The 23,514-nt window shown below is 46.7% G+C and overlaps 2 protein-coding genes across 2 annotated transcripts in view; one reads left to right on the plus strand and one right to left on the minus strand.

Moving 5' to 3' along the window:
* The window catches only part of LOC139273678 (zinc finger protein 271-like), a 54,796-nt gene extending 46,885 nt beyond the window's left edge, over positions 1–7,911 (plus strand). Inside the window, exon 4 of the mRNA XM_070890715.1 lies at positions 7,106–7,911. Coding sequence (XP_070746816.1) covers positions 7,106–7,624 — 519 coding nt within the window. The 3' untranslated portion in view covers positions 7,625–7,911. The remainder of the gene's footprint in view (positions 1–7,105) is intronic.
* A 15,147-nt stretch (positions 7,912–23,058) lies between these two features.
* LOC139274117 (zinc finger protein 664-like) lies at positions 23,059–23,457 on the minus strand. The gene has a single exon (XM_070891158.1). It carries the CDS (start codon positions 23,455–23,457, stop codon positions 23,059–23,061), a length of 399 nt encoding a protein of 132 aa, XP_070747259.1.
* Between the last annotated feature and the right edge of the window lie 57 nt (positions 23,458–23,514).

Genomic DNA, 23,514 nt, shown 5'->3' on the forward strand with positions numbered 1-23,514 from the left:
TGCAGAATGGAACCCAGCCAGAGTCAGCACCTTTTAGGGGTGGAGAGGGAGAGGAACCAGTGAGTGTAGTACTGAACCCAGCCAGAGTCAGCACCATCAGGGGTGGAGAGGAAGAGAAGGGTAAAATAGTAGCAATTTGTGCAATATGCCTTGTTCTCTCCCTGGATCTTAAACTACTGAACTCACTCTTCCTCTAAAACTTCAGCTTGGTGTCCCTCAGTCCCTACTCCTTGATTTACCACACCTTCTCTCTCTTTCCCCCTGGATATGTTCCACACTCTGGACCTTGGGCCTTCCCCAGGGATTCACAGTATGAAGAGGGGGAATGTGTGTTGAGACAGGATGTCCCAGCTCTCCACTTTTAAAGGGACACGGAGAGGACCAGCTGGGCTGAATGGCCTGCTTTATGACATCACTGCAGTGCCTCGCAACCAACCTCACTGAGCCCTGCTCATTGTGGACTGGCAGTGTTTGATGGGACAGTGTAGAAGGAGCTTTACTCTGTATCTAACCCGTGCTGTACCTGCCCTGGGAGTGGCTGATGGGACAGTGTAGAGGGAGCTTTACTCTGTATCTAACCCGTGCTGTACCTGCCCTGGGAGTGGCTGATGGGACAGTGTAGAGGGAGCTTTACTCTGTATCTAACCCATGCTGTAGCTGACTGCAGAGTGCTTCAGGCAGACAATATGATCTCAGAATACCCCATTCCCCAGCACTGACATCCATCACCTCGATGAGAACATCATTTAACCCAAAGATAAGAGAAACCCATCACCTGGACACAGATGCAGAGGGACAGTGAGTGTCCCGAACATTGTTGTGCAGTGTGCTCGATAGTTCCTCCCTGTGTCTGAGCCTTTTGGTGATGATTTGAATTTGATGTCCTCGAGTTACTGACTCACCGACTGGTGGAAATAGTTTTTCCTCATTTACCTGATCACATTCTGACCACCTCCCTCAGATCTCCAATTCTCCTTTGTTCGAATGAAAAGAGCCCCAGTTTCTCCAATCTCCCCTGATAACTAAAGGCTCTTGTCCCTGGTATCGTCTCAGTGAATCTCTCTGCACCCTCTCCATGGCCTCGACATCCTTCCTGGTGTAAGATCCCCAAAACCTGACACAATATTCGAACTGCAGTCGAACCAATGATTAGTACAGGTTTACATGACCTCTGCCCTTTTGTACTCCACACCCCTATTTATAAAACTTAGGATCACATGTGCTTTTTAACCACTTCATCAACTTGTCCTCCCACTTTTAAAGGTTTGTGTATCTGAAGCCCTTCTAGGTTTTAGAGATATTAACATAACATGGCTAAAATACATCTCATGGGATTAAGGGTAATATATTAGCATGGATTGAGGATTGGTTAATGGACAGAAAACAGAGTAGGAATGAACGGGACTTTTTCATAGAATCAAAAAAATGTACAGTATGGAAGGAGGCCATTTCGGCCCATCGTGTCTGCACCTGCCGACCAAGACCTTTGCTTAAAAAGGGAGAAAGGGATAGATCGAGTTATTACAGGCCAGTACGCTAACCTCAGTGGTGGGAAAAGTATTGCAAAAAATCCTGACGGAAAGAATAAATCTTCATTTGGAAAGACATGGATTAATCAAGGACAGTCAGCATGGATTTGTTAAGGGAAGGTCATGCCTGACTAACTTGATTGAATTTTTCAAGGAGGTAACCAGGAGGGTCGATAAGATCAGTGCGTATATTGTAGTGCAAATTAATCTTAGCAAATCTTTTGATAAGGTCCCACATGGCAGATTGGTTATGAAAGTAAAAGCCCATGGGATCCAAGGTAAAGGGGCAAGTTGGATCCAAAATTGGCTCAGAGGAAGGAAGCAAAGGGTAATGGTTGATGGGTGTTTTGTGACTGGAAGTCTGTATCCAGTGGGGTTCTGCAGGGCTCAGTGCAGGGTCCCTTGCTTTTTATGGTATGTATCAATGACTTGCACCTAAATGTTGGGGGTATGATTAAGAAGTTTGCAGATGACACTAAAATAGGCTGTGTAGTTGATAATGAAGAAAGCTGAAGAACAGTGACAAATGGAATTCAATCCGGAGAAGTGTGAGGTAATGCATTTGGGGAGGTCTAATAAGACAAAGGAATACACATTAACTGGTACGGCATTGAAAGGTGTAGAGGCACAAATGGACCTTGGAGTGTAGGTTCACAGATCCCTGAAGGTAGCAGGCCAGGTAGATAAGGTGATTAAGAAGGCATGTGGAATACTTGCCTTTATTAGTCGAGGCATGGAATATAAGAGCCAAGGACATTATGCTTGAACTGCATAAAACACTGGTTAGGCCGCAGCTGGAGTACTGTGTGCAGTTCTGGTCACCATATTACAGGAAAGATGTGATTGCACTGGAAAGGGTGTAGAGGAGATTTACAAGAATGTTGCCTGGTCTGTAGAACTTTGGCTATGAGGAAAGATTGGATAGTCTAGGTCTGTTTTCTTTAGAAAGAGGAGGCTGAGGGGAGACCTGATTGAAGTGTATAAGATTATGAGGGGCCTGGATAGAGTAGATAGGAAAGACCTGTTTCCCTTGGCAGAGGGGTCAACAACCAGAGGGTCTAGATTTAAAGTAATTGGATGGAGGTATAGAGGAGACATGAGGGGAAATGTATTTACCCAAAGGGTGGTGGGAGTCTGGAACTCACTGCCTGAAAAGGTGGTAGAGGCACAAACCCTCACCACATTTAAAAATACTTGGATGTGCACTTGAAGTGCCGTAACCTGCAGGGCTACGGACCTAGAGCTGGAAGATGGGATTAGGCTGGATAGCTCTTGGTCGGCCGGTATGGACACGATGGGCCGAAATGGCCTCCCTCCGTGCTGTAAATTTCTATGGATTCTATGACATAAACTGGCTGATATAATGTGTATAGCGTGAAAGAGAAGTTTAGTCTGAGTTAGAAACTCGACAATGGATTCGGTGCAGACAGGTTGCCATGGCAACACTGATAAGACATTCCATTCACTGAATCCACTGTTGGAATCTGTAATCAGATCAGGGGAATGAACAGGGTTTGTCTGTCAGTAACCACAATGCAAGCTGAAACCAGAGTGAGTGTCACAATAGATTAGATTTATAATGTGTGATGTTTATCCCTATAATTGTGAAACTATAAGAAATAACAACTATCAGCAGGCAGGGTAGTTTAGAGATAATGAGAAAATTACTGAAGAAAAGTAACTGCTGGGAACCAGGGAAAGTGTCCTTGTAAATCACAGATTAGAGAAGTTCCAGCTGTCTTTTCCCAGCTTCCTGCCCAAACCCAACAGAGAAGACACCGAAGAGTCAGGTGCCAGAGGTGGATCACTGCAGTGTATAAAAGTGAGGGGAGACTGATGTAAGGGGACAGTCAGGACTGGAGACACCGGAGATCAAGCTCAGGGCGCCCGAGGTTCCATCCAGCGGGCTGACCTTGTGTCAGTTACTGTGGGCACGCGGGACTTGCATGTTTACTCTGATTGATGGGTCAATATAAGTTACGGTGGAGGACAGAGAATCTGCTCATCTTACATTTATTTGCTAAGGTAATAGTTTCTGACACTGGACTTGCTAATTAACAGGACAAGGCATTAGCTAGAATCTAACACCTCTTTCCTATTCTGCTTCTCTACTGCTTTTACATTTTTACCATTTAATGTACTTTTCTTAAAATTTCCTTGTCCCAAAATGTATCACCTCACATTTCTCTCTGTTACATTTCAGCTGACATCTACCTGCCCCATTTACTAACCTGTGTATTCACACTGAAACTATGTACAGTCCTTTCAGTTGGCCATGGGCCCTTTTTTGGTCTCCTCTGGAGATTTTGATCGTGTGCCCCATATACCCAAGCCCAAATCATTTCTCTATATTGAGCAGAGCAATGGTCCCAACACTGACCATGGGGACACCACTGTTTACATTTCTCGGATCTGAAGAGCATCCATTAACCACTATTCTCTGTTTTCTGTCCTATACCCAACTTCCTCTCCACGCTGCCCCACTCCCTTTAATAACATGAGCCTTAATTTGATCAACAAGCCTCCTGTCCGGCACCTTATCAAACACCTTTTGACAATCCATCTACACAACATCCACTGCATTTCCTTTCTCACTGCACTGTTATTTCCTCAAATAATCCCTGCTGTCTGTCCTGAACTAATCCATTTCACTACCAAACATTGCAATGTTTGCCCCACCCAACAGGGTTTCTTCTGTTGAAAGCCACAACAGAAAGATCCACAAAGCGGCGACTCGTCAGGGATCGTCTGCAAATGAAGCAGAAACATGGAGTGGTCAGGGGGTGCCTGTAAATGAAGGAGAAATGGTGATTGGTCAGGGAGTGTCTGTCAGTGAGGGAGAATTGGTGATTGGTCAGGGAGCGTCGTAAATGAAGGAGAATTGGTGACAGACCAGGGAGGGTCTGTAAATGAAGGAGAAATAGAGACTGGTTTCCCTCTCTCTCTTGTCCCCTGTCATATGCAATATATGTGGAGGATTTTTATGAAAACTGATCAAAAAAGAATTTTACAGAAAATAACTGATTTCACATCTTATGTAATATAGTTATAAATTGGGATGGTTCAAAGGAACTTCTTTGTCCATATTTGTAAAGCAACAAAGAGTGGGCGGGAGAGAAAATCATTGACTCATTGATTTTGTTCTCACTCTGCACACAGGGGCTTTCTCAGCATCTCTTCTGAAGGTGCTGGTAATTGCCGGGGAGACGGTTTACAGCCCATAGAATTGTAACAGGTGGGCCCAGATTTAGATCACCCTGTTCTCTGAACTGCTCAAGTCCCACTCCAGAGACTTGAGCACAAAAGTCCAGGCTGGCACTCCAGTGCAGCACTGAGGGAGCACTGCACTGTCAGATGTCGTCTCTTGTGATGCGACGTTAAACCGAGAACCCGGCTGCAACTCGAGTGGATTTAAAAGATCCCATGGAACTATATCGAAGAAGAGCAGGGGAGTTACCTCGGCGTCCTGGCCAATATATATCCTTCAATCAACATCACGAAAATACGTTATCTGTTCATTGCTGTTTGTGGGAGCTTTCTGTGCACAAATTAACTGCCACATTTCCTACATTAAAATAGGAAATACAACACCTGCCCTTTCACCTCCTCCCTTCCCACCGTCCAGGGCCACAGACACTCCTTCCAGGTGAAACAACGATTTATTGTACTACTTTGAATTTAGTATACTGTATTCGCTGCTCACGATGCAGTGTCCTCTACATTGGAGAGACCAAATGCAGATTGGATGATCGCATCGCGGAACACCTTCGTTCAGACGCAAGCGTGACTCTGAGTTTCTGATCGCTTGTTATTGAAATTCTCCGGACCACTCCCACTCTGACCTCTCTCTCCTCGGCCTCCTCCACTGTTCTAATAACGCTCGAGGCACAGAATTTCACCTTCCGGACTCAACATTGAGTTCCACAATTTCACCATAACCACCGCTCCCATTGTTTAGTACAGCAGCTGTTGGTAATGATCTTCATTTACACCTCCTCCAGACCCATCTTTTGTTTCTTGTCCCATCACCATCTCCTTTTGCCTTGCTGCATCATCCCTTTTGTCATTTAATCACTCCTGTCTTTCCTCCCCTTTCCCTGCCTCTGCACTTATTTAAAACTTATATTCAAGACTGAGATAGATAGATTTTTGGAGTCTAGGGGAATCAAGAGATAGGGAGATGGGGCGGGAAAGTGGAATTGAGGTTGATGATCAGCCATGATCTTATTGAATGGTGGAGCAGGCTCGAGGGGCCGGAGGGCCGACCCTTGCTCCTATTTTCCAGTTCTGATGAAAGGAAAGTGACCTGATACGCTAACTCTATTTCTATCTCTACAGATGTTGCCTGAGTATTTCCATTATTTTCTTTTATATTTCAGGTGACCAGTGAGTGTAGAACTGAAACCTGCCAGAGTCAGCACCTTCAGGGGAGGAGAGGGAGGGGAACCAGTGAGTGTAGAACTGAACCCAGCCAGAATCAGCACCTTCAGGGGAGGAGAGGGAGAGGAACCAGTGAGTGTAGAACTGAACCCAGCCAGAATCAGCACCTTCAGGGGAGGAGAACCAGTGAGTGTAGAACTGAACCCAGCCAGAGTCAGCACCTTCAGGGGAGGGGAACCAGTGAGTGTAGAACTGAACCCAGCCAGAATCAGCACCTTCAGGGGAGGAGAGGGAGAGGAACCAGTGAGTGTAGAACTGAACCCAGCCAGAATCAGCACCTTCAGGGGAGGAGAACCAGTGAGTGTAGAACTGAACCCAGCCAGAGTCAGCACCTTCAGGGGAGGGGAACCAGTGAGTGTAGAACTGAACCCAGCCAGAGTCAGCGCCTTCAGGGAAGGAGAGGGAGGGGAACCAGTGAGTGTAGAACTGCATCCAGCCAGAGTTGGTGGTGAAAACTGGGAGCGGAGGACAAACTGTCTTGAGACGTGCGATGTGTTTGGCTTTCAGCACAGGGAGGAGGGAGAGAGTCGGATGGGGATTTACAGCTTTGGGGGAACAAGAGAGGAAAGAATGTTCCATAGAATCTAGAATTGTCTGTTCTATACTTAGTGATGAGTTCTGTAATCTCCTTTTACAGGATATTAGAAGGGGAGATTTTCAGACTGGAAACAGCAACCAAACATCACGTCAAGATCTGACAGTTACTTGATTCCTCAGGCCTTTGAATGTGGCAGGAGAATTATTTGCTTGTTCTGTCTTTGAGAAAATATTTCACAAATCGGCATGACTGGAAAAGCACTGAGACACACACATCCGCGTGAGTGTTCCAGTGCACTGACTGGAAGGAGCTTTAACCAGTTACACAACCTGAAAAAACATTGCACCATTCACAGCACGGAGAAACCATTACACGTGTTGTGTGTGTGGACGAGGCTTCAACTGATCATCCAACCATGGAGAGTCACAAGGACACCTGCACCATGGAGAAACCGTGGAAATGTGGGGACTGTGGAAAGGGATTCAGTTACCCGTCTGAGCTGGAAACTCATCGATGCAGTCACACCGGGGAGAGGCCATTCACCTGCCCCATGTGTGGGAAGGGATTCACTCGGTCATCCCATCTGCTGAGGCACCAGCGAGTTCACACTGGGGAGAGGCCGTTCATCTGCTCTGACTGTGGGAAGCATTTCACTCAGTCATCCAACCTGCTGACACACCAGCAAGTTCACACTGGGGAGAGGCCGTTCATCTGCTCTGACTGTGGGAAGCATTTCACTCAGTCATCCAACCTTCTGACACACCAACAAGTTCACACTGGGGCGAGCCCATTCACTTGCTCCATGTGTGGAAAGGGATTCCCTTCATCATCCAACCTGCTGACACGCCAGCAAGTTCACACTGGGGAGAGACCATTGACCTGCTCTGAGTGTGGGAAGGGATCCACTAGTTCATTTAACCTTCTAACACACCAGCAAGTTCACACCAGGGAGAGCCTATTCACCTGTTTGGAGTGTGGGAAGCGATTCACTCAGTCATCCAGACTTCTTACTCACCAGCAAATTCACACTGGGGAGAGGCCGTTCACCTGCTCAGAGTGTGGGAAGGGATTCACTCATTCATCCATCCTGCTGACACACCAGCATGTTCACAAGTGACTGCAGGGGTGGGAGTCTACTGTTATTGCTGATAAGCACATCCCGGCTGAACCATGTTCATTCTGACAGTTGGGGTTTGTTTCTGCTGATGTTAATGACCCCTGTAACTGGGCTGTTGTTTAATATTTTGATATTTCAAATAAAACAGTGTGTCGATATTTAATGTCTCCAAGATAAGAGGAGACTAATTGATGTCCTGTTTCTGACTGCTCTATTTTGGGCCTTTTTTCAATTCTAACTCTACATTATTTCAGTTCTCAAACCTGTTCGTTACTCTCAGGGACAAGTCCCAGCTCCCCCTACCTTCCAGAGTGCCTCTTCTTGCCTTGGTATCCAGGGACGGTCTCGGTAACATGCCCGGGATCACTAAACACAAAACACAGTTTGTTAATCATGTTCAGCTACTGGACTTAGCGTGTGCCTCACAGCATCTCTCTCACCTTCGCTGTGTGAATAGAGCAGCATGCCTGCAAACCTCGTCTTGAATTTAAATCCACTCAGCAAATGTATTTAACAAAATATGAACAAGTAAATACATCACGGCCCAATAATCCAACTCCTTATTGACAGCAGGAAGTCTGTTGTCTAACTCCTCGAGTGAACAAAATAAAGAGCCCAAATGTAAGAGCCCCTCGAATCCTTTAATACCTTTCAAATCGTGACCAGTTCCTTATTGTAGAATTCTCTGTCCCTGTGGGAGTCAATATCGGTCAAAAACTGCTGATTGAAAACTTATAAAAAATGTTCTCTTTTTCAGCGTTTCAAGCTGACCTGTTCCTTCTCTGAGAATCTCCAAGGAGACTCTTTGATTTGAACACATCTCTCTTTTATATCCACCATTAGAGTTACGGGGAATTCGAATACATGACCACTCAAATTTAAAAGAGCCCATCAGTCATATACAGACTGAACCAAACACACAGCTCGGTGTCAGTATGAACTATTCCTCTCACCAGCCTGTAAATGAAACCTGTAATACTGAGGCTAAAATTCCCCCTCCGTGTGCTGGGGGTGCAGGCAGTGCTGGGCAGAAGGAGCAGCAAACTGGCTTCAGAGCTGACTTTTTCCTTTCCCGGGGTTTTGCGATGAGCATATGCTGGGGCCCATTGAGCTTTCACTGCTCCTGACAGGGTAGATGAGAGAGGATGTTTCCTTTCATGGGGGAACCGAGGGGCCATAGTTTCAGAATAAGGGGTTGCCCATTTAAAACAGAAATTAGGAGGAATTTCTTCTCTGAGGGTGGTGAATCTTTGGAATTCTCTACCCCAGAGAGCTGTGTAGGATGGGTCTTTGAACATATTTAAGTGATGATACAGATTTTTGAAGGAGAACGGAGTCAAGGGCTTTGGGGAGCGGGCAGGGAAGTGGAGTTGAGGCCAGGATCCCATCAGCCATGATCTTATTGAATGGCGGAGCAGGCTCAAGGGGCCAAATGGCCTACTCCTGCTCCTATTTCTTATGTTCTCTGGGATATTTCCAAGCATGTTCTCACTGCCCCTGGAATTCTAACGCATTGACCCCCTGGGTGTGAGGCCAGCACTCTGTGCCATTAAACACTGGAGTGAAGCCGAGTCCTGCAGCCACACAGTCACTAGGAGCAGTTGCTAACTGTCTTGAGTGACCTTGGGGCGATTAGTCCCACTTTTGGGCTGGTTGTGGTTTCTTCCCGCTTCCCTTGGATTGCATTTTTATTTGTTCCCTCTGGTTTGGTTTCACTTTCATTGCTGGACACACCACTCAAAGCACTTTGTCCGATCTGCCCCTGGGAATGAGCAGACTCCTCCCTCATTTCCCACACTGCACCGTCTCGCCTCCTCTTTCCCCCTTAGTTGTGTTACACACTCTGGGCCCTGGCCCTTCCCCGGGGATTCTCAGTATGAACAGGGGGGATGTGTGTTGAGACAGGATGTCCCAGCTCTCCACCTTTAAAGGGACAAGGAGAGGATCCGCTGGGCTGAATGGCCCTGCTTTATGACATCACTGCAGTGCCTAGCAACCAACCTCCCGGAGCCGGTTGTTCGGGGCCTGAGGCCCACAGCGGGTGTGTGTGAAGCGGATAATGCGGAATGTTGTCTCTTGGATGGGCGGGGCCTGGGCACGCACTCAGTGTGTGTGAAGTCCGCGGCCGGCCCCCCGGGGTTTATTAACCCGTTCCCTCCCTCGCCCATCTCTCACCTGCTGCCTCAGACACAGCCGCCCCACCGCGCATGCTCAGCTCACATTGCCCGGGTGATTGACAGCAGCTCCGGACCAATAGAAAGAGCGGGGGCGGGGCTGGAGGATCGAGCGGGCAGTTGGTCCTCCAACCAATCGGAGTGTGCGAGAGGCGGGGCTGAGCCTGGTTGTGGGCGGGGCCCAGCCCGGGTGTTGCTGCCAATGACCAGACTGACGGACCTGGGCGGCGCCACAAGATGTTCCCCCGGGATCGCAGCAGCTTCTCACTCCCCAGCCGCGGGCCCTCAATAAGCTGCTAACCGGCCCAATGATTCAGGTCTGAACAGCAGAGGCTGCGGGATCCTTGTCCCATCCGTCAATCACATCATCCTGCTGAAGGAAAGTTCCAGAACAAACCGCCTCAAACTGCCCGCCCAGCACCACGTGTGCTCGGCCTGACTGACGGGAGCTCGGACCAATAGGAAGAGCCCCGGCAGAGATGGGCGGAGCGAGCTGGCGGCGGGTCCTCCAACCAATGGCGGCGCAGCAAGGGGGCGGGGCCTGGTGCCCAGCTCAGGTGTGCGGGGGCCGATTGTGACGCGCTGTCCCCAGGTGAGAGCAGCTGAGTGAGCCCAGAGCTGGGACTGGAATCTGGGTGAGGGGCCACAGTGAGCAGAGAGCTGGGACTGGAATTTGGGAGAGGGGCCACAGTGAGCACAGAGCTGGTATCTGGGAGAGGGGCCACAGTGAGCACAGAGCTGGGGCTGGAATCTGGGAGAGGGGCCACAGTGAGCACAGAGCTGGGGCTGGTATTTGGGAGAGGGGCCACAGTGAGCACAGAGCTGGGGCTGGAATCTGGGAGAGGGGGCCACAGTGAGCACAGAGCTGGGATTGGAATCTAGGAGAGGCCACAGTGAGCACAGAGCTGGGACTGGAATCTGGGAGAGGGGCCACAGTGAGCACAGAGCTGGGGCTGGTATCTGGGAGAGGGGCCACAGTGAGCACAGAGCTGGTATCTGGGAGAGGGGCCACAGTGAGCACAGAGCTGGGGCTGGAATCTGGGAGAGGGGCCACAGTGAGCACAGAGCTGGGGCTGGTATCTGGGAGAGGGGCCACAGTGAGCACAGAGCTGGGGCTGGAATCTGGGAGAGGGGCCACAGTGAGCACAGAGCTGGGGCTGGTATCTGGGAGAGGGGCCACAGCGAACACAGAGCTGGGGCTGGAATCTGGGAGAGGAGCCACAGTGAGCGGCCTTTCAAAGGGCCGGAGGGACATCAGCATCACCTGATAAGTTATTCAAATACACATTTCCTGCAGTATCAGAGACAGCCTCTGTCACTTTGCAAAAACTGTTTAATAATGGCCCGTAATTTGTGGTCAGCAGTGAAGCAAATACTTTCACCCCTGGTCCCAAAGTAAGCTTCCCACAAAGATGTGGCAATCTCTGTGTCGAGATGTTCGTGTTTTCCGACGTGTTATTCAAATCAACAGAGTGCAGTGGGAATCCCCGAGCGCGAGTTGCTGTGATGTCAACAAGCTGCCGAAACAGCCAATCAAAACACAGAATTCTCAACACGAACAAAGAAGTTGATAAGCTCTATAAATGTTTACTTTTTAGAAAAATGTTACAACAAAACAAAGATTGGGGCTCCCATATGGGGAAACAGCGAACCTGAAATAAAGATGAACAAACTTTAAAAAAAGACTTCTTAAATTTAATGTTTATTATAATGGATAAATTTAACACTGCACAATTTTATTCTTAAAACTGACTGATTTGACATTATCGCACTCACCAGGTGTCATGTCAGTTGATTCAACAAACTCACAAAGACACTTCAGTTGGGTGTAAAACTTTATTTGTCCAAAGTCCATCCGAATTTAACCAAGCATCACAGTCTTAGCTAGACATCAATCCTACGACACCTGCTCTACCACAAGCCGTCAGTGATTACACCCTCATGACCCGGGTAGAACCTCGGCTGAGTCAAGGAGCTGGGCTCCGTTCTCCCAATATGATGGGTAACTAATTACATAGAATATACGGCACAGAAACAGGCCCTTCAGCCCAACCAATCCATGCCGGCATTTATGCTCCACTCGAACCTCCTCCCATCCTTCGATATCTGACACTATCAGCATAATCCTCTATTCCCTTCTCCCTCATGGTCTTGTCTAGCCTCCCCTGAAATGCATCTATATTATTTGCTTAAACCACTCCCTGTGGTAGCGAGTTCCACATTTTCACCATTCTTTGGGTAATGAAGTTACTTCTAAATTCTCTATTGGATTTCTTGGTGGCTATCTTATATTGATGGCCTCTAGTTATGCCCTTTGCCACAAGTGGGAACATTCTCTCTGTATCTACTCTATCAAAACCTTTCATAATTTAAAAATACCTCTATTCGGTCACCCCCCCCTCAGCTATCACCTTTCAAGAAAAAAGAAACTCAGCCTGTTCATCCTTTACTGATAAATATAACCTCACATTTCTGGTATCATCCTTGTAAATCTTTGTTGCACCCTCTCTATGCCTCTATAAACCTTTTTATAATATGCTGACCAGAATTATACACAAGCATGCTCCAACGAAGGTTCGATACAAGTTTAGCATTACTTCTCTACTTTTCAATTCTATCCCTCTATAAATAAACCCTCGTGCTTGGTTTGCTTTTTTATGACCTTATCAACCTGCGTCGCTACTTTTAGTGATTTGTGTACTTGTATTTTTAAGTTCCCTTTGCTTTGCAACCCCATTTAGATACATATTTTCCATGCAATATGTGACCTCCTTATTTTTCTTAACAAAATCTTACACTTATCTGTATTGAAATCATTTACCAATTATATGTCCATTCTGCAAGTTTATTAAAGTCTTCTTGTAATGTGTTGCGTGTTGCTGTCATCCTCAGTATTGACTATTCCCTACACCCACCCCCCCAATTTTGTGGCATCCGCAAATTTATTCCCCTTAACCACCCCCCCCCCCCCACCCACTTATATAATTGTTCCTGTGTATAACTCGGGTCAGTGAACATGAGAACACGGCAGTAGAACCACAGCTGCTTCAGAGACCCCTCTCTTATTTCCACTGTCTCAAAGCTGCAGACTGTTCACTCCTTTCTTTCTCCAGTGCCTTCTATCACCTCTCTGTCTCTGTCTTCACCTGATCTTCCTCTTCTGGCCGCTTTGCTCAGAAACATGTTTTCCCGAGGCTTTTGTGTCAGCAAAGCACTTATGGGGCCACGAGACTGCCTGCATGTTCGACCTCAGGCTAACTTTGCTTACCCATGATGCTAGTGTTAGCCACTTTCTCATTGTTTAGCACGAAATTCCGGCATAAAAGGAGCATTTATCTTCCAACAGACGTATATACAGAATATTAAACTCCAGTCTAATTATTCTGGGTTATTATCAGCATCAACAAACCCCCTAAAATACCATAATTAACATGGGTCAGGCCTGAGTGTGATTAATTGCAGAATCAGACCACTGCAGTGAAGTGTGAACTCGCTGGTGTCTCAGCAGGTCAGATGGACTGGTGAATCACTTTTCACTCAGGGCGCAGGGGAACGGCCTCTCCCCGGTGTGAAGCCACTCATGTTTCAGAAGGCCGGATGATTGTGTACACGTCTTACCTCAATGAGAGGATTTGAACGGGCACTCGTCAACGGTCTTTGGAGCTCCTGAAGCTCTTTTCACTGTCGGAACATTTAAACGGTGCCTCCTCGCTGTGAACTCACCAGGGTCGCTGACCTCCCAAACCTCTTCCCGCAGTGAGAGCAGCTGAACGGCCTCTCCCCGGTTGATGCATCTTTAGTTCCTCAGTGCTTTTAAAGCTCCTCTTGCATTCGGGGCATTTATAGGGTCTCTCGTCAGTGTGAACTCGCTGGTGCACATGCAGGTAGGATAAATGAGTGAATGCCCTCCCACACACGGAGCAGGAGAACGGTCTCTCCCCGGTGTGAATCTGCTGGTGTGTCAGCAGATTGAATGACTGAGTAATCGCTTCCCACATACTGAGCAGGTGAACGGCCTCTCCCCAGTGTGAATTCGCTGGTGTACCAGCAGGGTGGATGAACAAGTGAATCGCTTCCCACACACGGAGCAGGTGAATGACCTCTCCCCAGTGTGAACTCGCTGGTGTACCAGCAGGGTGGATGAACAAGTGAATCGCTTCCCACACACTGAGCAGATGAACGGCCTCTCCCCAGTGTGAACTCGCTGGTGTACCAGCAGCGGGGATGAACAAGTGAATCGCTTCCCACACACTGAGCAGATGAACGGCCTCTCCCCAGTGTGAACTCGCTGGTGTACCAGCAGCGCGGATGAACAAGTGAATCGCTTTCCACACACGGAGTAGGTGAACGGCCTCTCCCCAGTGTGAACTCGCTGGTGTACCAGCAGGGCGGATGAACACGTGAATCGCTTCCCACACACTGAGCAGATGAACGGCCTCTCTGCAGTGTGAACTCGCAGGGTGTACCAGCAGGGCGGATGAATGAGTGAATCGTTTCCCACACACTGAGCAGATGAATGGCCAGTGTGACAGCGCTGGTGCTGTATCGGGTTGCTGGACCATTTAAAGCTCTGCTCACAGTCAGAGCATTGAAAAGGTCTCTCCTCGCTGTGAACCAACTCGTGTGACAACAGATTGTAAGACTGTGTAAACCTCTTCTCACAGTGAGAGCAGGCGAACGGTCTCTCCCCGGTGTCTCAGCAGTTTCCACGAGTGGTTAAATCCCTTCACACACACGGAGCAGATGAATGGCCATTTTCTGGTGTAACTGTGTTGATGAGTTTTTAGCTGAGACACAGAGTTTACTCTCGTCCTACAGTCCCCACATTGATGGGGTCTCTCCACAGTACGGCTGCACTTGTGTCTCCCCAGGCTGGATGGTCGGCTGAAGGAGTGTCCACAAAGGGATCACGCGTAAGGTTTGTCCGTTCTCAGATTGCTGCTTTCCACTTCCATATGCCGACAATATTCAGGCCCTGACTCTGTCAGATCTTGACGTGATCTTTGCTTCAATCTTCCCTTCTGCACGTCCTCTCCATGTAATGCCCTGACATTACTAATGACTGTAAGTGCAGGAGAGAATTTCAGAATACACAATTTTCAATCTTACATTTTCTTTATGTTTTGCCCAAAATTGCTCTCCCTCCTCTCTGCACTGAAATCAAGATGTATCACAATCCCACTGTCCCTTTAACAACAACAACTTGTATTTATATAGTGCCTTCAATGTAGTAAATTGTCACAAGGCATTTTACAGGAGTATTGCAACACAAACAATTTGACACTGAGCCACACAAGGAGAAATTAGGATATTTGATGTAGGTTTTAAGAAGCATCTTAAAGCAGGAAAGAGAGGTAGAGAAGCAGAGGTTTAGGGAGGGAGTTCCAGAGCTTAGGGCCCAGGCAGCTGAAGGCACGGCCACCAATAGTTGAGTGATTATAATCAGGGATGCTCAAAAGGGCAGAATTAGAGGAGCAGAGACATCTCAGGAGGTTGTGGGGCTGGAGGAGATTACAAAGATAGGGAGGGGCGAGGCCATGGAGAGATTTGAAAATGAGGAGAATTTTGAAATCAAGGTGTTGTTTAACCGGGAGCCAATGTCAGTCAGCGAGCACAGGGGAGATAGGTGAATGGGACTTGGTGCGAGTTCGGACATGGGCAGCCGAGTTTTGGATGACCACAAGTTTACGTTGGGTAGAAAGTGGGAGGCCAGCCAAGAGTGAATTGGAATAGTCAAGTCCTGAGGTACCAAAAGCATGCATGTAGGTTTCAGCAGCGGATGAGCTGAAGAAGGCGGAGACGGGCGATGTTATAGAGATGGAAATAGGCAGTCCTAGTTAGACTGCGGATATGTGGTCGGAAGCTCATTTCGGGGATAAGTATGGCACCAAGGTTGCGAACAGTGTGGTTCAGCCTCAGACAGATGCCAGGGAGAGGGATGGAGTCAGTGGCTAGGGAACGGAGTTTGTGACGGGGACCGAAAACAATGGCTTTGGTCTTCCCAATATTTAATTGGAGAAAATTTGTGCTCATCCAGGACAAGCAATCTGCCAATTTAGAGGCCATGGAGGGATTGAGAGAAGTGGTAGTGAGGTAGAGCTGGATGTCATCAGTGTACATATGGAAACTGTTGCTTTGGTTTTGGATAATATCACCAAGGGGCAGTATATAAATGAGAATTAGGGGGCCAAGGATAGATCCTTGGGGGACACCATAGGTAACGATGCGGGAGCAGGAATTACATAGGATTACATCGGATATACGACACAGAAGCAGGTCATTTGGCCCCACTAGACCCGGCAGCGTTAATGCTCCACTCGAGAATCCTCCCATCTTTCCTCATCTAAATCTATCTGCATAACCCTCGATTCCCTTCTCCCTCATATGCTTGTCTCGTCTCTCCTTAAATGTATCTATACTATTCACTTCAACCACTCCTTGTGGTAGTGAGTTCCACATTCTCACCACTCTTTGGGTAAAGAAGTTTCTTCTGAATTCCCTATTGGATTTCTTGTTGACTATCTTATATTGATAGCCTCTAGTTATGCTCTTCCCCAGTAGTAGAAACATTCTCTCTCTATCCACTCTATCAAAACCTTTCATAATTTAAAAGACCTCTATTAGGTCACTCCTTGGCCTTTTTCAATAGAAAAGAGACCCAGCCTGTTCATCCTTTCCTGATATGTATACCCTCACATTTCTTGTATCATCCTTGTAAATCTTTTCTGCACCCTCTCCAATGCCTCTATATCCTTTTTATATGGTGACCAGAACTGTATACAGTATTCTAAGTGTGGTCTGACCAAGGTTCAAAACAGGTTCAGCATAATTTCCCTACATTTCAACTCTATACCTCTAGAAATAAACCCGAGTGCTCAGTTTGCCTTTTTATGGCCTTGCTAACCTGTGTCGTAACTTTTAGTGATTGGTGTATTTGTACTCTGAGATCTCTTTGTTCCTCTACCTCACCCAGACTCGCTCCCTTCCAGTAATAAGTGACCTCCCTATTCTTCCCACCAAAATGTAATACCTCACAGTTATCTGTGTTGAACTACATTTACCAATTATATTCCCATTCTGCAAGTTTATTAATGTCCTCCTCTAATTTGTTGCAGGCATCCCCAGTATTGACTATTGCTCCCAATTTGGTGTCATCCACAAATTTAGAAATTGTGTTTTTGATTCCAAAGTCTAAATTGTTAATGTAAATTGCGAACATGTGGTCCCAGCACTGATCCTTGTGTAACACCACTGCCCACCTTCTCCCACTGTGGATAGCTACCCTTTACCCCTACTCTCTGCTTTCTGTCTTGAAGCCAGCGAGCTATCCATTCTGCTACTTGTCACCTGACTCTGAAGAGAAGCCATTGCAGATGATTCTCTGGCTACAATTAGATAAGAATGGAACCAGGCGAGTGCACACCCACCCAGCAGGATGATGGTGGAGAGGCATTGGAGGAGGATGCAGTGGTCAACCGTATCAAAGGCTGCAGACAAGTCAAGAAGGATGAGAAGGGATAGTTTACCTTAGTCACAGTCACAAACAATGTCAGTTGTGACTTTGATGAGAGCTGTTTCAGTACTATGGCAGGGTTGGAAACCTAATTTGATGGATTCAAACATGGAGTTGCGGGAAAGATGGGAATGGTTTGGGAGGTGACAACATGTTGACGATCTTTGGAGAGGAATGGAAGGTTGGAGATGGGATGGTAGTTTGCAAGAATGGAGGAGTCAAGGGTTGTTTTTTTGTGGAGCGGGGTGATGACAGATGTGAGGGAAAAGGGGACTGTACGTGAGGGGAGAGAACCATTAACAATGGCAGCGGACATGGGAGCCAGAAAAGGAAGTTGGGTAGTCAGCATATTGGTGGGAATAGGGTCGAGGCAGCAGGAAGTGGGTCTCATGGACAAGATGAGCGTGGAGAAGTCATGAGGGGAAATTGGAGAGAAACTAGAAAAAGATATGAGTTTAGGGCTAGGGTAGGAGGGAAGTTCAGAGGAAGTTTGGCCCAGTGGGCTAGGGGGAGGAAGGGAAGTGGCAGAGGCGGCTGAACGGATGGTCTCAATCTTTGAGACAAAGAAGGCCATGAGCTCCTCTCACATTGTCGGAGGAGAGGGTGGAGACTGAGGAGAGTGGTTTAAGAAGATGGTTAGCCATGGACAATAGAAGCCGGAGTTTATTTTTACATTCCAGAATGACTCTGGAATAGTGTTCCTGGAATTAAACACAAGACAGAGACAGAGACAGGGTCAATGAGTGCAGTGCATTTGATGTAGTCTATGTAGATTTCAGCAAGGCTTTTGATAAGGTCCCACATGGCTGACTGGTCATGGAAGTAAAAGCTCGTCAGATCCAGGGCAAAGTGTCAAGTTGGATCCAAAATTGGCTCAGAGGCAGGAAGCAGAGGGTAATGAGTGATGGGTGTTTTTGTGACTGGAAGGCTGTTTCCAGTGGGGTTCCGCAAAGCTCAGTACTGGAACCTTGCTTTTTGTGGTATATATCAATGATTTAGAATTGAATGTAGGGGGTATGATTAAGAAGTTTGCAGATGATACAAAAAATTGGCTGTGTGGTTGATAATGAAAAAGAGCGTTGTAGACTGCAGGAAGGTATCAATGGACTGGTCAGGTGGGCAGAACAGTGGCAAATGGAATTCAATCCAGAGAAGTGTGAGGTGATGCATTTGGGGAAGGCTAACAAGGCAAGGAAATACATAATAAATGGTAGGACACTGAGAAGCGTAGAGGGACTTTGGAGGGCATGTCCACAAATCCCTGAAGGTAGCAGGACAGATAGATAAGGCATATAGATATGGCTTTTATTAGCCAAGGTAGCATACAAGAGCCAGGGAGGTTACACTTGAACTGTATAAAACACTAGTTAGGCCACAGCTAGAGTACTGTGTGCAGTTCTGGTCACCACATTACAGGAACGATGTGATTGCACTAGATAGGGTACAGAGGAGATTTCTGAGGATGTTGCCTGGACTGCAGAATTTTAGCTACGAGGAAAGATTGGATAGGCTGGGGTTGTTTTCTTTGGAACAGAGGAGGCTGAGGGGAGACCTTATTGAGGTGTATAAAATTATGAGGGGCCTAGATAGAGTGGATAGGAAGGACCTATTTCCCTTAGCAGAGGCGTCAACAACCAGGGGGCATAGATTTAAAGTAATTGGTAGGAGGTTTAGAGGAGTTATGAGGGGAAGTGTTTTCACCCAGAGGATGGTGGGGGTCTGGAACTCACTGCCTGAAAGGGTGGTAGAGGCAGAAACCCTCTCCACTTCTAAATAGTACTTGGATGTGCACTTGAAGTGCAGTAATATGGACCAAGAGCTGGAAAGTGGGATTAGGCTGGATAACTGCTTGTCGGCCGGCACGGACATGATGGGCTGAATGGCCTCCTTCCGTGCCGTAAATTTCTATACAATGATCATGAGGCAGTTTAAAAAAACAGTCCCTGACCAGAGATTGCTGGATGCTGACACTCGTTGCTCACAAAGATAGCATGTCCCATTCCTCAGGCTGTAGGAATTCACAGAACAATGGCAATGTATCTTGGAGCAGAGACGGTTAAGTGGAGATGTGATAGAGGTGCTTTTTTTTTTTAGAGCAAACAAGGAGAAAATATTGTCAGTGGAAGGATGGCTGGTAATGAGAAGACACAGATTTTAGATAATTGGCAAAAGAATCCAGAGGGGGAATGAAGAGACAGTTTTTACGCAGTGAGTTTTTATGTTTTGGAATGCACTGCCTGAATGGTTGGCAGAAGCAGATTCAATATTAACTTTCAAAAGGGAATTGGATATATAGTTGAAAGCAGAAATTTGCGGGGCTGTGGGGAAAGAGCAGGGGAGCGGGACTAATTGCGTAGCTCTTTCAGAGAGCTGGCATTAGCATGATGGGCCGAAAGGCATCCTACTGTGCTCTGATTCTGTAACATCAGCTCCTCTCTGCACACTAGCACAGAGAGAACATGGAAGAATCTTTAAATCAAGCCCACTTATTGGGGACTCTTAACATTAACAAGCCCCAGTTGCCTGAATGTGTTCAGTCCTGGATGTGTTTAAAAGCACTGGAAATAATGCAATTGAACCACTGCAGTCATGATGTGGAAATTCTGGTGCGTCAGCAGGTGAGATACCCCAGTGAATCCCTTTCCACACACTGAGGTTGACTTGAATGATCCAGGGTCCAAGGGTTTTGGACATCAGGTAATCAAGCTCACAAGAACATAGATTGTGATAATTCCCTCAGTCTGCAGAATAGAAGTACAGTGGCTTCACAGGCGATCTTCTGGAGTCTGTTCCAACTGACAATGGCTTAAATTCAGGGAATGGGATTGTTTGGACCTATCCATTGACCGTCTCCTGAACTCCTGTTAATTCCGGGAGTTTTGTCCATCTGTGACCAGACTATAACCACAAGCCCGTCTGGTTATCGCACCTATACGGTCCCTGAGGTTATTATTAGATTCACACCCAGACACTGGGCCTTTACTTGTCTAGCACTTCATCCCATAATATGGGGCTCAGTAATGTTTCATTCCTCAGAAAATCATCATCATAAGCAGTCCCTCGGGTCGATGATGACTTGCTTCCAGACCAAAGATGAGCACCCAGGTGACCAATGAACTCATTTTAAACGGTTTAAACATTTTAAAATGCCTGTGCCTGAATTATTTTAATGTGAGCTGGCCGTTGCACACCAGCCACCACACGGACTGGACGGAGCAAGGTCTTGGTCCAGTGGTAAGGGGATCCAAGACAACTGGAGACCAGGCTCTGCCACATGTGCCAATACATACACACAATCTCAAACATACTCCTACTGTCTTCCTTCCTCCCTCCTTCCACAGGGCCCCTCTCTATCTCTATATCCTTCCACAGGGCCCCTCTCTATCTCTATATCCCTGAATCTTTCCACAGGACCCCTCTCTATCTCTACATCCATGGATCTTTCCACAGGGTCCCTCTCTATCTCTATATCCATGGATCTTTCCACAGGACCCCTCTCTATCTCTATATCCATGGATCTTTCCACAGGACCCCTCTCTATATTCCTGGATCATTCCACAGGACCCCTCTCTATCTCTATATCCCTGGATCTTTCCACAGGGCCCCTCTCTCTCTATATCCCGGGATCCTTCCACAGGGCCCCTCTCTATCTCTATATCCCTGGATCTTTCCACAGGACCCCTCTCTATCTCTATATCCCTGGATCATTCCACAGGACCCCTCTCTATCTCTATATCCCTGGATCTTTCCACAGGACCCCTCTCTCTCTATATCCATGGATCTTTCCACAGGGTCCCTCTCTATCTCTATATCCATGGATCTTTCCACAGGACCCCTCTCTATCTCTATATTCCTGGATCATTCCACAGGACCCCTCTCTATCTCTATATCCCTGGATCTTTCCACAGGGCCCCTCTCTCTCTATATCCCGGGATCCTCCCACAGGGCCCCTCTCTATCTCTATATCCCTGGATCTTTCCACAGGACCCCTCTCTATCTCTATATCCCTGGATCTTTCCACAGGACCCCTCTCTATCTCTATATCCCTGGATCCTTCCACAGGGCCCCTCTCTATCTTTATATCCCTGGATCCTTCCACAGGACCCATCTCTATCTCTATATCCCTGGATACCATTAACTAACAATATTATCGATCTCAGTCTTGAAAGCTCCAATTATCCCAGCATTCACAGCCTTTTGGGGAGATAATTCCAGTTTTTTTTACAGCCTTTTATATGAAAAAGTGTTTCCTGATTTCCCTCCTAAATGGCCTAGCTCTAATTTTAAGATTATTTCCCTTCATGATAAAATAGTTTCTCCATATCTAACCTATCGAATCCTTTTAACATTTAAACATGCTAATCTGTAGCTCAATGTTTTTATTTACTTGATATTGGCACTAATGTGGATCAGAACTGTGCCCCCTATATTCTAGGAAAAAGCAAGGTTTCTGGGAGATATGACTATGTTGAACTGAGGACTGTACACAGCTGGGTTATATCATTGTGTTGTAATCAATGCTCCTATCACAGTGTCCTGACCTAACTCTCATTACTTTCCACAACTTCAAACCATTAGCTTCCTCTTACAACCAGGCTTTAAAAAACCCAAGCTCGGTGGCACCAATTACTTCCTGATTTATTTTGCTTTCTAATGTTTTTAACCATCCTTTGTTCCTGTGTATCTCAAACCATTAATTTCTCAACAAGAAAAAATGAGCTTGTTAGCTGTAGTTAAAGCTTTGATACTTAACTCACTCCAACTGTTTTTTTTTAAACTTTGTTTTAAAATGAGAGGACCTGCTCATACTTTTTTTTTTAAAAAGTGAAAATTAGTGGCGATAATTAACCTCTGCGTTTGTAATCATGGGTCAGATATTTGAAGTGTTTTAAGTCTCTTGTTTTCTCATCCCTATAAATAGTTTCAGAACTTGTTAACGTGAAGTATTACCATGAAGGAACACAGTGCTAAGTTGTTTATACTGTTGGTTGCTAATCCAAAGCTGCAAATATCTTGCAGCTCCGATAACTTCATTTATTTAATATCATCAGAACAAGTAAAGCACAACGATATACTGCTCAGCTTAACAGAAACTCATCATATTTCTGGTGCCATAAATATAAGATAGTCACTAATAAATCCAGGAGGAAACTCAGGAGAAACTTCTTTACTCAGAGAGTGGTTAGAATGTGGAACTCGCTACCACAAAGAGTCGTTGAGGTGAATAGCACAGATGCATTTAAGGGGAAGCCAGATAAACACAAGGGACAAAGCTATACAAAGTTATTTTCATCGGGTTAATTAAAGTAGGGTCAAAAGAGGTTCGAGTGGAGCATAAACACCAGCATAGACTGGTTGGGCCAAATGGCCTGTTTCTGTGCTGTATATTCTATGTAATAGCATGAAAAGTCAAATAAAGGGAATTATCAGCACAACAGTTTGAAAGATTATCAGCAGTACAAGAATTTATAAAACATTCATCCGTTCCATGTTCATGTGGGCCCAGCTTTCTGCAGGGCCCTGTGTTACAGAACAGTGTGAACTCGCTGGTGTGTCAGCAGAGTCCAGGACCGAGGGAATTCTTTCCCACACACAGAGCAGGTGAACAGTCTCTTTCCCGCTCTCTCCAGCTGGTGTCTCTTCAGCTCCTGGGACCATTTAAACTTTTTTCCCAATCCCGAACGTTTCACTGGCCTGTTCCCAGTGTGAACTCGCTGGTGTGTCTGCAGGTGGGTCAGCCGAGTGAATCACTTCCCACACACAGAGCAGATGAACGGCCTCTCCCCAGTGTGAACTCGCTGGTGTGTCAGCAGAGTCGAGGACTGAGTGAAGCTCTTCCCACACACAGAGCAGTGAAATAGTCTGTCCCCACTGTGATCACGCTGGTGTGCCATCAGATTCCCGAAGCTTTTAAAGCTCTTCCCACAGTCAGAACATTTAAAAGGTCTCTGATCAGTGTGAACAAGCTGGTGTCCTTTCAGATTCCCGGAGCTTTTAAAGCTCTCCCCACAAACAGAACATGTGAACGGCCCCTCATCAGTGTGAACTCGCTGGTGTCCCTTCAGATCCCCAGAGCTTTTAAAGCTCTTCCCACAGTCAGAACATGTAAATGGTCTCTTATCAGTGTGAGTTCGCCGGTGTGTCATCAGGTGGGATGTCCGAGTGAATCTCTTCTCACACACGGATCAGGTGAACGGCCTCTC

Source organism: Pristiophorus japonicus, chromosome 9 (genome assembly GCF_044704955.1).
Source record: "Pristiophorus japonicus isolate sPriJap1 chromosome 9, sPriJap1.hap1, whole genome shotgun sequence".
Classification (NCBI taxonomy): Eukaryota; Metazoa; Chordata; class Chondrichthyes; family Pristiophoridae; genus Pristiophorus; species Pristiophorus japonicus.